The 15030-nt window shown below is 40.3% G+C and overlaps 1 protein-coding gene across 1 annotated transcript in view; it reads left to right on the top strand.

The window, feature by feature from the left end:
* The window catches only part of GRIK1 (glutamate ionotropic receptor kainate type subunit 1), a 358376-nt gene that overhangs the window by 261149 nt on the left and 82197 nt on the right, over window positions 1–15030 (top strand). Inside the window, exon 7 of the mRNA XM_046648216.1 lies at window positions 7117–7260. Coding sequence (XP_046504172.1) covers window positions 7117–7260 — 144 coding nt within the window. The remainder of the gene's footprint in view (window positions 1–7116; window positions 7261–15030) is intronic.

The raw sequence follows: 15030 nt of genomic DNA, 5'->3' as shown, positions 1-15030 counted from the left end.
GAAATTATACCGAACTGACAGAATAGTTTGTCCATAGTGACTGAGATGAGGCAAACGACTGAACGAAGGAGATAGAGCCATGCAATTCACACCACACCAAGCTGAGCACGAGGCATGTTGTTGCCCTCCCAGGACTGCTGCCTAGGCAGGAAGCATCATAGCACAGCCAAGTCCCAAAGGATAGAAGAAGTCTCGCTCTACCTAAAGTTTATTACTGTCATCTCACCTAAGAGAGGGATTTCTCTGCACTGTTTTTATTGTTCTTATTATTATTGTAATAAACCATAAAAAAGGGGGGGATTTATCAGAACAGAAGAGTGTGGTTCATGAGGGTGCTAAAAGCAGGGAAAGTGGCTCTATCAGGTCATGTCGGTACTAGTCAAAATAATGGGGTGGAATGCAGTGCCTACTAGAAGTTGGAGCCCATAGTCGCGCAGATACAGCTTTGACACTGATTCTGTGAAGCGTAAGGCTGACCTTTATTTACCCAAAGAGTCACTTTGCAGTTCACTGTTGCCTTCCTGCTTCTAGGAGAGTGGCTAATTTGCGGATGTAGAAATGAAGTCACAGAAGGTTTAAAGGGAAAGTAGAAGGGCATCCAATGGCTTGATAGCTGAGTCTAGAGAGCACACCCAAGTCCCCAAGCCTGGGCCTAGCGCTAGCAAAGCTTTGTTCTCAAGTTGCCTCTGTAGTCAAACTCTTTCTTCTCTGCCTTAAAGATAAAAAGCTCTGTGCTTTCAATTCCACTGGGTCTACATATTTCAGGTGCTACCTTGCGTTTATTCGTGAATCTCTAGCATTTGTTGCTCCCAATGCCGAGAATCTTCCCCTATATAGGTTTGCTCAAATGCCACTTCACCAGAGAGGACTTCTATGAAGCTTCTGCCTAAATAGGAGCCCCCTCCCTGTCATTCTCTCTCCTCTAACCTGCTTACTTTTTTTTTTTTGGAGGAAGATTAGCCCTGAGCTAACATCCGCCGCCAATCCTCCTCTTTTTGCTGAGGAAGGTTGGCCCTGAGCTAACATCTGTGCCTGTCTTCCTCTTTTCCGTATGTAGAATGCCTGCCACAGGATGGCTTGGCTTGACAAGTGGGATCCAAACTGGCAAACCCCAGATGTTGAAGCAGAGCGCGTGAATTTAACCACTACACCACCAGCCGGCCCTGCCTGCTTACTTTTCACTGTAGCCCTTATGATCCAATATGTTATATTTTAATTTGTTTGTCCAGTGCCTTCCCTTACAAGAATATAAACTCCGTAAGGACAGACTTTGTCTATTTGTGCTCTGCTCTATCCCCAGCACTAGAAAAGGCCTAGCGCAAAGCAGACCTACATATTAAAGATGTATTTAATAAAGGAATTAATGTACTAAATATGTATGAATTGAGCTTCTACTAAGACTCAAGATATTAAATGAAAAATATGCATATAGCCCTGAAATAGTTCCGTAAAAGTCCAAAGACAGCTTCTGAAAATAAGAAATAGGTGTGATTAGTGAAGATAGAGATTATTCTAAAGGAGTAAAATATTATTTCAAAAATTAACCATGGAATAACCGCTATTAATGTTTAAGTAATGCCGTTACTATAGTAGAATTGCTTTCTCCAAAATCATATGCATTATCTGGCTATTTGCCAAGGTGAATTTCCCTGTAGCCATGTATAGTCATATTTTTGTGTGTGCTACACACATATACAGATGCCTGTATGAATATATCATATAGGAATGTTTTTAAAACCCATGTACTTTACTTCCCATCTACTTATTTATGCTTCTATTTAATGTTTTCAACTATTAAGAATTTCTTAGAACTTCATACACTAAAAATATCTTCAAATAATATTACATATGTCAAAACACATCCCAATCTGAAAGTAAGAAGTCATCTCCAAGTGGAAAAATTTTGACTCTAGACTTAAGAGCCATAGATTTAATTAAGGCAAAAAAAATATTAACTTTAAAAATAGGGTTAAAATTGACTTAATTAAGAGAACTGTTACTGAGTCAATAGAGCTCAAAAGCAGTGAAACTCTTTATTTAAAAACATCTTGAGATTAAAAAAAGAAATAGGTTTGTCAACCAAAGTGTTAATTAACTCAACAGAAATTTGGAGTGATTTTATAAAATTTATTTCATTTCTATTCACCATGTTTAAATATCTCTCAGCGTTTGGACTGATTCAATCTACTGGCTTTGGGATAGGCTGGATATTGAGGTGGCCCATTCTCAGATAGATTCTTCTCTAATTGTGAACCAAAATTGTGTATAACCCAATATGCCAAACACACAAAAATAACACAACGTCGATCTGTCATCTGCTTTCTCAGTTCTTCAAGCACATTCACAATGTGAAGTTATATCAGTAGCTTTATCTTGCATGTGAGCGTTTCCGATAATCATGATCCACAGGGAAGATCTTTGAGTGTCCACCTTGAGTGTCCACTGCTACTCTGGTGATGAAAGAGAATAGGAAACAGGATTCAGTGGAAAAAGGAAGATCTTTCCAGAAGAAGAAAGCCTAGATTGAAGTCCTTGCTCTGTCTGCTGAATAACTAAATAACCTGAGTGAGTTATTTATCTTCTCTGAGACTGCTTGCTCATCTGTAAATCTGTATAATAATACTTCCAGTGTTAGGCTACAAATTAAATTAGATAGCATACACCAAGCCTCCAGGACATAGAATTGAATTTATTAGATGGTACCTACTGTTTTGCCAATTTGTAGTCAATAAAGGAAAAACAAAAGACATTCAGAAATACCAAGGCAGAATCTTTATTCTGCCTTGAATAAGGCAGAACCCATTTGTTTACAAGAGACATATTATTTGGTTTGCACATGGAGCCCAAGATGGTCCCTTATTAGGGACCTATGTGACCTTGTGTGGCCAGTGGAATCACCCAGTTATATTTTCCAGCTCCACGTATAGTCCTCTTTTCCCAATTCCTCATTGTCTCTCAAAATCTGGCAATTGTTCATTGAGATTCACAATATGCCAACCTCTGTACCAGGTCTCGTAGGACCTGCTGGAGTTGCTGTCTGAATTACTGAATTTCTAGATTGTGAGTATGTGCTAATAGCTTTGCTACCTTCCCCAGCCAGTGTCCAAACCCCTCTTCACTTGCAGGTTGCTCTTCCCAGCATCCTGGATGGCTCGGATGCTCACTACCTCTTCCACCACTTTGGATCCCTCAGTAGCATCCACTCCCACAAGGGAAGCTAGCTAATTCATACCAAGAGGCAAATTTCTGTTAGCTCAATGCTGTGAGTGAGATATTTGGATTTTAATAGAGGAAACTGTTTACACCAAGTGTGAGAGGAAGCTCAGGAAATGAGGGGGAAAGAGTGTTATTTGGGAGTACTTCCCTCCTAGAAAACAGCTTTGTCTATCCATATCCAGTTAGTGAATGTTTCTAAATTTGCGGAGAAGATGGGAAATCTATACTTTTTGCCCATTTGCTCCCCCAAGATTAGGTCTCCCTTCAGCACCCCAATCCCCTCTAGCTTTTTCCAACAACAGTTACATACCAGGCAGACAGCAAAATGTGGGGACTCTATATGCCATCCTGTTTTGTTAGTCCTCATCCTTAGATGAGGTAGCATCTCATTGGATTGTGTTGGGGCCCCCAAGACCACATTCAGGTTTGACGATTTGGAAGAAGGAGCCATGGAAATAAGAAGAGCTGTTATACTCACAGTTATGGTTTATTATAGCAAAAGGATACAGATTAAAATCAGCAAAGGAAAAAGTTGCAAAGGGCAATGTCCAGAAGAAGCCATGCATGAGCTTCTGGTGGTCCTCTCCCAGGACGGCTGCATTGGCAGTGCTTCATTCTTGTAGTAAAGACATATGAAAGCATTTATGAAGCGTTGCCAACCAGCTAAGCTCCCTCAAGCCTTGGTGTCCAGGGTTTTTACTGGTAGTCGTTCACATAGGCATAGAGCACCCACATAGCTGACCTTAGTCACTCAGTCTTCAGCCATTCCAGAGGTCAAGTTGATATAGCATGACCCAGGGCCCCAGAGGAACAAAAATAGACATTCACCATAAATCCCATTGGTAGCATAAACTGTCTAGCATCGCCCAAGGCCTGAGGGATGTAAAAACACTCCGATCAGGAGGATATTCCAAGGATTCAGAAGTCATCTCCCAGGAGCCAGTCAAAGGCCAGTCCTTTCCTTGGAATGTGCAGAGTGTGAGCACCCCGAGCCCACTGAGTTAACCCTTTACTGCGCATTGTTGTAATAACCAAAACACCATGTATTGGAGAGAAGCTGGCTTTCCATGTGCTTATTTCATGATCCACGTTGTAGTAAAATGATTCTCTTGGGTACAATGAGCAATGTGGTTTTATCCAGGCTTTAGATATAAATAAAATGTGAACATAAGCACATCTGGAAGAATAAAATTTGCAATACAGGCCAATTTCTTTTACATTTACCTAAAATGACTTGAGAGTTGCTGTTCAGGAAGCAGGCCTCCAGCACAAAACCAAAAAGAAGAGGAAATTCAGTGGTAGTTTATTAGTGCTATAAAATAGAGTAACTGTCCCCTCCATCTAAGAAAACACTGTATGTCAAGGAGAAGCATAGTTTTAGGATAGACTGTTTTCTTCTTTGAATTTGAAAAGCATTGATCTGGCCTGTAGTTCTGAACTGTGTTATTACCCAGCTCAGTGTAGAAGCAAGCTTGACAAAGGAAGTCAAAATCCTTTCTAAGCTAAGCTTATGGAAAAGTTAGACCCTTGGAATCCCACTTCTGACACTTCTCTATCAAATCAATCAGTCTGTTAGTGACTACACATACAAATTCATAAAAAAGTAGATTCTACTGCTAAAAAGGTCCAGGTCCCCATAGCATAGTGACTAAGTGCATAAGCTCTGAATTCTAAGTTTTTATCTTGAGCAGGAGTCCTCATTTCTTGCCTTACTGGCTATATAACTTTAGGCAAGTTATTAAAGTTATTTCCTAAAGTTATTTCTCTAAGCCTCAGTTTCTCTGTCTGTAAAATGGGAACAATACCTATTTCACAGGTTTAGTTGCAGTAATTAAAGGAGACAACATGTGTAAAATGCTTAGAGTGCCTGGCATGTAGTAAATTGTCAATGAATATTAACCATTATTGAGCTATTGTAATTATTAAATCATCAGATGAATACTTGCTTTAGAGGCAGTTCTGCTTCATGGCTGAGAGCATAAAACCTAGCACCAGCTTGCTGGGTTTGAATCTTGGCTTTCCCACTGCGAGTTTGGGGGTGCCATTTTACCTCGTCATTTCTTTATCCATGAAAGAATAAAGGTTACGGTCAAGAATTTGCAACATATTTAGAACAGCACCTGAATATGATAAGAGCCCAATAAAAGTCAGCTATTATTATTGATCGCATTTCAAAAAGTATCATTCTGCCAATGGATCACTCTCCTTCAATTACACCATATTAGTATAGCAGAGTAGCGAAGAACACAGGCGTTAGAATCAGACAGTCATGAATTCAAACCCTGGCCATGCAGCTGATTAGCAGAGCGGCCTTGGACTAGTCAGTCACTCAATTTCCCTGAGCTCTAGTTTTCTGGTACATACAATGGATGATGTCAGTTTTGAATTGAAATGATCAAAACATTTTTAAGCTTTAACAATCACCACTACCACCATTACCAAGTTAACTTCTATATGTTGATCACATAAATATGAGTGAAATGATTTATCTTAGAAATACATCTTAAAACCTTGAGATTATACAGTTCTCACAAAAATGTATTCTATCTTAAGGCATGAAATAATGTTAATTCCTTCAGCAAATATTTATTAAACAACTTTTATGTGTCAGTAACTGTGCTAGCCTCTAAAGAATGAAGTTGAGCAGCTTCTGCCCTCAAGAAACCCACATTCTTATTGAGAAACAGATATGACTATAAATACACAAGGAAAATGCAATGATAAAGAGTGCATAAGGTAATAAAGATTCAAAGTAGAAATATCCTCTGCACTTAAAGATGGATAGGACGCAAGATGTAGTAACACTTATCTTGTCTTTCCATCCCCATTAAGACATGCTCAATAAATGCATAGTAAATGTGGAGTGATTCAACTAATTTCAGAAAATCACATGATAATCTTCATGCTATGATCCAGATTCCAGATTTAACTCTACCAATTACCAGCTATATGTATGACCCTACAAAAATCAATATGTTGTCTGGAGGTCAGTTTGCCTACATAATAAATCATTTTATCTATCTGTTCTGCTTATTTTGAGAGGTTGTTGAGAATTTCAAATGAGCTCATGTATTTGAAGTTGCGATGAAAACCCTCAAGTAAAATGTGAAGATATTATAAGACTTTATCCTTAAAGAAAACCACAGGGCAGTATATTTTATAAAATGCTGGAAATTTTCTGTGAAATTTTGCAAGTAAGAGAAATTTCATGAGGAAGAGAAGAATGAGAGGCCCAGCCCCAAAAATGAATGAAAACTTAAAATCTCCATCAGGAAAGCAAATATTGACAAGGACAGGCATATTCTGAGCAAGTTACACAAGTCTGTTCTCAGAGAGTCTATCCCAGAGTCTTCCCCAGATTCTTGCTGTTGAATTTGATTCCATGTCTACAACCTTCTTGACTCTGGTAAATGGAAGTGACCAACACAAGTATCCTTATCTGGAAATTACCTGTTAGTTTTACTTGCGTCAGTTTCTTTCTACCAAATAGAAACAAGTAAATAGATATATAAATAGATATAAATACTGAGAAACAGTCTGATAGTGAAATAGCGAGCTTAAGTAGCTTCTAACTCAATGCAGTTGATCTTAACACCACGCTTAACATAGAAGACACTCCAAAAATATTTGTTCCCTGAATCAAGTCTTTTGTGACTGATCTGAGTTGCTTTTTTTAAAGAACTCAAAACAAAGCAAAGCTACGACTCCAATTTACTGTGGAGTAGGAGGTATTATTTTAGAGAAAAATAGCTATTGGAGAGTGAAAACTGTTCAGCTGGAGAATAAATGGCAGTTGAGATCAGACAAATAGGAAATAAGGAAGCAGACAGAATGATTATGCAGGTAAAGGAAGATAAGCAAAGGTGGAATTGAAGATGTGGTGTGTGTTTTCCTCCACAGACAGAAGCAGCTCTGATGTACGACGCTGTGTACATGGTGGCCATTGCCTCCCACCGGGCTTCCCAGCTGACTGTCAGTTCCCTACAGTGCCATCGACACAAGCCATGGCGCCTTGGACCCAGATTTATGAACCTGATCAAAGAGGCAAGTGCTGCTCACTCACAGCACAGTTCTTCCTTTGGCCTATTGCTGTTTGACTGTTCATTTAATGTGATCTTCCCATATAGCTTTGTTGGCATGATGTCTATAAAGGAAGAGAAGCCATCATCAACCAGTCTGCTGGGATTTCACTGTTAAAAGTTTATGTAGAAGAACTGCCAGGAATTTTCCAGTGTATTTTTGAGAAGTTTAAAGAAGCTACCAGATCATAACACTCACCTTCCTTCATTTCAGTGATGGCCTCAACTGCTGCTGACCCTCCACCCATGTTCATAAGATCCCATAGGTGCTTATTCCAGGGTCATCGAGTGGGTTGGTCCATCACTGAAGAGTACGAGATACAGTTCTCACTTTGTCAGCCCATAAACCCAGTGGTTTCCTAATTCCCAGGTTGTGCAGGACTAAATGGAAGGACATCTTTGTCCTCCGACATACAGGTATTTTGCCGTTTGTCAGCAAACTGGAAAAGTCCGGTCCCATTCAAAACCTACCCAGTGTACTAAAGGATTTTCAAGGGTAGAGAGTTTTTGAGGGAGGAAAGTTCTTCACTATCGCCCTGGGATCCTGGACTACCCCCCACCCTTTCTTTTTCCCTAAGGTAATTTGGCTTCTCTTCACCAGACCCTGTTTTAAGATCCCGAGATTCCTTATAGATATGTATCCCTGGATTATATTTGATCTCAACATGCACCTCAGAGTGTGTCTGGACTTGCCAAGATGAAATAAGGCACATGGGAGCAGCCAGGCCTGACTGAACATACACCCTGTCATATATTCTGTGATGCGGCTCTGTTGTCTCTAAGGGATGCAGAAATTTACCTCTCAAGTGAAGAGTATCTTTATTCTTCTTTGTACTGGAGAAGGTTGGGGTGAGACAAAGCCATAAAAGAGAAGAATGGCAGGAGACATAGCACAAGAGAAGAATGCCAGCCAAGAGCAAGGGAGACATCCTAAAGAAAGATACTTACTTTGGACTCTATCTCTGCTGGTCTCTTCAGCACCTACAGACCTTTTCTTTGGCCATTCAATCTACTTCTCCATTGAAAGCTGACCTTGATCCATAAGGGTGAGGACCAGAGAGGCAGGATGGATGAAGGTTAACACTACCCAGACTCCAAAGCAAGGCTATTTGTAAGGCTGGGTCTAGGGAGTAGCAAGCATCAAAGGAATGCCCTGGGCACATGATTTAAGGAAGCACTCACTCTCAGGTTTGAACCCTGCACTTGCAGGAGACTGAAAGGGAGTGCCTCCTTAAATTTTGCTGCTTGGGTCGGGTTAGGATAAAGAGTAAGGTTAATACTTGTGAAGAATACAGCAACATAGTAAGAATCTGAAATATTAGCTATTGTTTTACTATTGGAATGGACCACTAATAACAGCCTCATTCGGTTTACTGAGGATGATGCCAAGAATTTAAAACCGACAACAACAACAAAGAAGTCACAAATAGGCATGAAATGAAATACCCCTTCTGACAGCTACATAAATCTGACATACTGTGCCTCATAGAAAAACATCACACAGCCTCTCCTCTCCTGGCAGCGATCACAGTTATGTCCTGAATCTCCATCCTGATCACCTTGATCTTTAACAAGAAAACAGCTGGTTTCCTTTTATCTCACACCAGTGCAAGGAGAGGCAAGAGGCCACATGAAAGCTTGAGATCAAACACTCAGAGCACCCCAAGCACCTTTTTGCTTGTACTTAACTTGCATAAGAAGGTGAAATTACCAAGCCACATTTAGACATGTTTAAAGAAATAATGAGCCCCAGGACAAGGGAGCACATTGAAAGCAAAGAAGAGCTTTGCATTCATTTACTCCAAAGAGCAAATTCCTCCATTCTTAGGCTCCACAGTTGGGGGGTGGAAGGAAGAGAGTGGATGCATTAGAAACCTTTATCACCAATGTGCTCATCCCTCCTTTGTGTCCTGTGCCATGATGCCATATGCTACCTTCTGTAGGGCGTAGGTACCTGCAGAGAAGATGGGATTGTGGGTAACCAGGATCAATGCCTCAGCTTATTGAAGGACTGGCAATGAGGGAATTCTGAGACAAACTAAAACATGTGGAAGTGAAAAAATACAGATGTTTCCTTCAATGAGTACCTAATTCCAAAAAGCATTGCAGGCAGGAAGTTTTATTAGGAAACATGAAATAAGGCACTTGGTCCTAAAACTTCCCTAGGTTTTTTCTTTTAATAACTCTCACTTTCTAAGATTTCCAAAACTAGAATCGGAAATAATGTGAAGGAGCAAGTCAGCAGATTGAATTTATGGGGTGAAGATCAAATTCGTCACAGGAGGTAAACTCCCAGAGCCGACAGGGAGCTGCGTGGGCACTAATCCCTGATCACTCTACACATCATTTAGAACCAGTAAGCCTTTCAGACCAGCCTCTCTAGCTAAAACCTTTCAGTGTTTTGGGCTGACTAGAAAGAGGGGAAGAATTAAAGAACATTTTAAACATGAAAGGGTGTGTTATAGTGTCATCTCTCTGGGCATCTGCTGAACAAATGTGTATAAGGAGATTATAAATTCCCATTTGACAACCATAACTGGGACTCCATTATGTAAGTAACATGAACTTGGCACCATAGGGAAATATCTCCTCCAAAATTATAAGATGTGGTCTCTACTATCTACTAATAAGAGTTCTACGTAGTAGAGGAATGACAGGCTTCATTTGAAGCTTTCGTATGCCACAGGATAAAACCTACACTCTTCAGCAGGATATGCAGAGTCTCTAGTGATTTAGTTCCTGCTCCCCTCTGCCATCTCCCTCATCTCCTGGCTCATCTCTAGCACTTGCTGAACCTATTGTGGCTCGCTGAACTTGCCATGTGCTCCTACCAAATTCCTTTGCCTCTAATTGGAATGCCTCCTCTGGGTCATCCTTTATGTCTCAACTCAAGCTCTAGTTCCTATCTGCTGGCCCTGACTCACAAATGTAGGCTCCTTAGCTCCATGGCAGCTGTTGGTAGGCCATCATACTTGTCCACATGTCTGTCTCCAAGCTGTGTTTTCCAGTCTCGATTCCCCAGTTCTTGCACAATGCTGGGTGTAGAATGAGCACCCGATAAATAGGTGACAAACAAGTGAATGAATGAATAAATGAATGAATGAATGAACAAGAAAGGAACTGAAGAATACACATAACCTATAAGCAAGTGCTATAGGACGTGCTCAGAAAAGGAATATCACATCCAGAAACAATTCAATAAGGCAGAGCTAGGGCCTGGACTAGAATTATCTACCAGCCCTAGTTCTGGTAGAAGAGTGAGACAGTGGTGTCCAGAATAGGCCAGCCTATTTAACCCTGGGACTGGGAACACAGACCCTCAGATTAAATCACAGATTACTATCTGTGTGAACTTTGTCATTTAGCCTCTTTTTGTCTCAGTTCCCTCTTCTATAAAATAGGGATAAAAATACTCACTCCATATGCTTGTGGGGGTTACATATACTATATGTACAGCCTCACAAATATCTGGCATGCAGTGATTTCTCAATAGAGGGTAACTACCATTAAATGGAAGATTCTGTTAAAAATGTATATCATGTAAGGTGATTGTCAGGAACAAATGAAGCAATGCATAGAGAACATTAAGTACATTGCCTAGCATATGTCAGCACTGTATGCTTGCTATTGTTATTATTGGCCTCATCTTTATTATTAGTGGAGCCCAAGATGAAGTAGCAGTGCCTGCAAAAAGGAGGCCAGGACCTAGCAGTGGAAAATCAGGAGTTCCATGGAGACAGTCATGCAGCATACGAGAGGCTAACTGCAATGATGCTGGGGAATGAGAGAACTTATAATCATTGAGCACACACCTGATTGCTCAAGGGAGGCCCAAAGACGTTAGGTAGTAATCAGCCAGGCTGAGCTATAAGAACACCCTGGCAAACCACGTCTCAGGTCAGTCTTGGAAATGATAACTCAGTGTTGGGGCTGAGGAAGCTGAAGTACTTCTTGCCTAGAATTACTCTGGACCAGAGTAAGTTCCAACTGGCCATGGGGAAATCTGGGAGCAGTTGTAGAAGAAGCAAGGCAACTGAGAAGAAGTGGGTCTATAATTACAGGTGCTGGGAAGAGCAGTGAACCTTGGGCACAGTGAAGTGAATCGCAGATTTTAAGTTAAGGCAGTGGTCCTTAACTGTTCTGAGTTACAGACATTATCCTAAACCTGATTTAAATCATGGATCCATTGTTCTCACAAAAGGTTTACAAATTTGTCTGCAATCTCAGGGGTCTTATGAACACCCTGGGTTCCCTGAAACTCACACTGAGAGTGTCTAGGCTGGGTGTTGAAAGTAGAATTTGGTTGGAAGTGCCTTTTGGTATGGTGACAGCAAAAGCATAAATGAAACATAAAGAGTCCTGTTGGGCTTGGATGGAGTGGTCCTGGGTGGAAGTGGTGGGAAATAAGTTTAGGTAAATATGGAGAGATAATTTGTGGAAATTGCCTGCTGAGCTGAGAAATTCAAATTTGACTGATAATTGACAGGAAGTCACTGTTCTTGGAAGGCAGAGACAAAATGATATTTCAGATAGTTGATCCTGGTAGCTATGCGTAGGTTTGATTGAAACAGATAATCCCACAAAGATTGTTGAGAAATTGTAAACATCTTGGTTTGGAAGTAATCATCACTCATGAAGGGCTGAAAGAAAAAGGAATTTGTTCAAGAGAAATATACAAGTGTTTCTTGAGTGCAACCCTAACTTCTCTTAGGTCTAAACTCATCCAGTTACTTCCCTATTGGAAAAATCCACTTGGATGTCCTGGTGCCACCCCTATATCAACAAATTCCCAAATAGAATCCATCATTTTCTCTCTTAAATCTATTATGGCTATAATAGGCCAAGTGTTAATTAAATACAGCGTAACTGGTTTGTCAAACCTGCACAACCAGTGGGACAGCAATTTATTTTTGCTCCTTCTGCCCATTTAAAACTATTAAGTGAAAATCTGGGCAGAGACCATAACTTTTTTGTTTACTTAAGGTAATGGCAGTCCTGGAGTCCCTTTAAGTGGAACCTCAACTTCATAATTAAAATATTCCAAGATATTAATAAGTCCAGTTTGATTCAACATCAAATTTCTCTTCTCCCTAAGCTTGAGTCTGCTGGAAGAATCTAGGGTAATGGAGGAGCATGGTTGGCTTCTCCTCTTTCTCCTTTCCTTACTTCTTCACCACACTCTTAGCTGTTGTACTTGCTACAAGGATCAAAAAGAGTTAGAACTCTTCTTACTTACAGCTGCTCTGTGCTCTCTGGGCTAGGCAGATAGTTTGAACTGGTGTCCCCAGAGAACCTGGGAGATTTTTAAAGCAAACTCTTTTTCTAGAAGGACCTTCCTTGACTCTTTATGAGTTCCTGTTGGGCGGTCTCTCCTCATATTTCTTTGACCCAGACCAATGGATATCTGTTTCCGGTGCAAGAGTATTATGCTTCCTCAACCCCTCCACCTCCAATAGTACACCTCTTGCTCTTTCTGCTGAAGTCTCCTCACCCCTCTAGACAGTCCTATTGACTACAACCCAGGACAATCCAACCAAGGTACTGTGGATCCAGGTCCACAGGAAACACCCACTCATCCCTTCCCTGGCAATTCTTGGAGTGCCTCTAATTGAGATGCAGCAGACTTCTACTGGTTGGTCCACCACCTCAACTGGCCAACTCTTGTGTAGCCTTCTTTTGTCACTTGGGAGTCATACCACAGTCCATAGTCCACCTTAACTCTCTCATGTTTGAGTCAGCCATTGGTCTTCTGCATCACCAAGTGCAGCCAACCTATTTCAGATTTCTCTGAATGGTCCCCTGGAAGCTCTGCTCACTAGAAATGAGATTAGAAAATAGCATCCCAAAGACAGAAGAGTGTGGATTCACAGAGACACAACAGCTCTCTCCAGAGAAATCTCTTCTGCAATCACTTCTACCACACAAGTGACTCCTTTTATCAATCCTTGATCTGGAACAATCTCTGGGGGGGTACTTCCTTTCTACAACTTGAGAGTGTCTACCTACCTATTCTAGTATCCTGATATCTATCATATTGGTATCTGAGTTGAAACATTGCAATAAGACAGAGCATGTCACTCAAACCAGACTTCTTCAAGTTGTCTAATTGTCTCCATCCACCTCAGCACACTCATCTAATTAATTGAGTCCTGTCTACTTTCTATCTTAAATATTCCTTGGCAGCCTTCCTTGCCCATGGCCCTCATCATTTCTCACCTGGACTATTAAAACAGCCTCTAATTAGGGCCCAAATCTTGAGTCTCAGTCCTCTTACAACTGTTGTCTATGTATAAGCAAGGTGATGCACATAAATGTATAGTAGGTATTCCACCTTTAGAAACACAAACTTGCTGTGTCCACCATGTTGTTCTCATACAGTGGAGACAGATGGGTTTCTTTTTTCCTGACTAAAACCTGCCTTATGACATCTTTTTTGTCAAACTCCTTTCAGTCTGGAAGGCACGCCTCTCATTTCTTACTGGGGCTAACTCTTACTCAGACTTCGTTTTCTCTAGTGGGCCTCTCCTGAATCTCTATTTGGGGATGAATCTTCCATTGGACTCCGAAGTTCCTTTACATCTCCATGTTGATTCTTAAGATGCTTCATTCAGACACTGTAAGATTGTTCCCGTGGACAAGGACAGAGTCAGTTTATCTTTGTGTCTTCAGAGCACCGTGCCTGTACATGGCAGGCATTTAAAAGATGCTTGTTGAACTGAAGCCAGGAACTTAAAACCTAGCAAACTCTTAATAAATTTTGCTGAACTAATACTTCATTTTAAACCATGTAAATAGTTCCTAATTGCTCTGATCCAAAATAAATTTACTACATAGGAGTGAAAAATTATTTCCAAGTGCCCATGTACATGGGATATCACCGAGAGCTATATAAAATATGAGTGACTTTCTGCCACTGATTTGCTATGAAAAAATAATTTATTGGTTCTATTTTGATGGAGTGAAGATTATAAATTTGAATATATAAACAAGATGGTCAAATTCAAGCTTTTAAAAATCAAAGAGTAAAAGATAACATTCTCCATTGAGGCACCTGTATTTGCCTTGATATTTATTTAAACTTTTACTTAATAGGTCAGTATTTTTTTTTTTTTATGGGATCCAGGTGAAAAACTACAGAAAAAATTACTACTAGAAAAATTAGTAGAAAAATTGCTACTAGAAAAAATTAAAGTCCCTGGAGAAATGTAAGCTCTGACATGTTTTTACTATGGCTCCACTGGGTAATACTTCCCATTAGTGCATTCCATTTGATTTTGATTTCCAGGATAAGCCGTCCTTTGGATTAATTAGATGACATTGGATCTGGCAGCAAACTCAGTCAAATTTCTACTCTTTGGAAAAACTTCCATTCGTATTTCTCTTTCTGCACCTATTGAAAAGTACCTGCATTCTGACTCCTCCTTCTTCAGCATCATCACCTAGTTTGCTCTGTGTACACAAAAGCCATTTATCCCAGCACGTTCTCATGTTTAGGACATTTAGACGTAAAGGAAGAGTACATTTTTCAGGTCCTTCCCTCAATACTCTATGCAACTCTGGACAGAAAAAGGAAATCAGTACCTAAATGTTTGTAATTTATAGTGGGTTTTTTTTCAATGAGGAAGATTGGCCTTGAGCTAACATCTGTTGCCAATCTTCCTCTTTTTGCTTGAGGAAGATCGTCCCTGAGTTAGCATCTGTGCCAGTCTTCCTCTGTTTTGTATTTTGTGCTTCC

This window comes from Equus quagga, chromosome 21 (genome assembly GCF_021613505.1).
Source record: "Equus quagga isolate Etosha38 chromosome 21, UCLA_HA_Equagga_1.0, whole genome shotgun sequence".
Classification (NCBI taxonomy): Eukaryota; Metazoa; Chordata; class Mammalia; order Perissodactyla; family Equidae; genus Equus; species Equus quagga.
The sequence above is the reverse complement of the archived record's forward strand: the minus strand, read 5'-3'. Positions and strand labels throughout refer to the sequence as shown.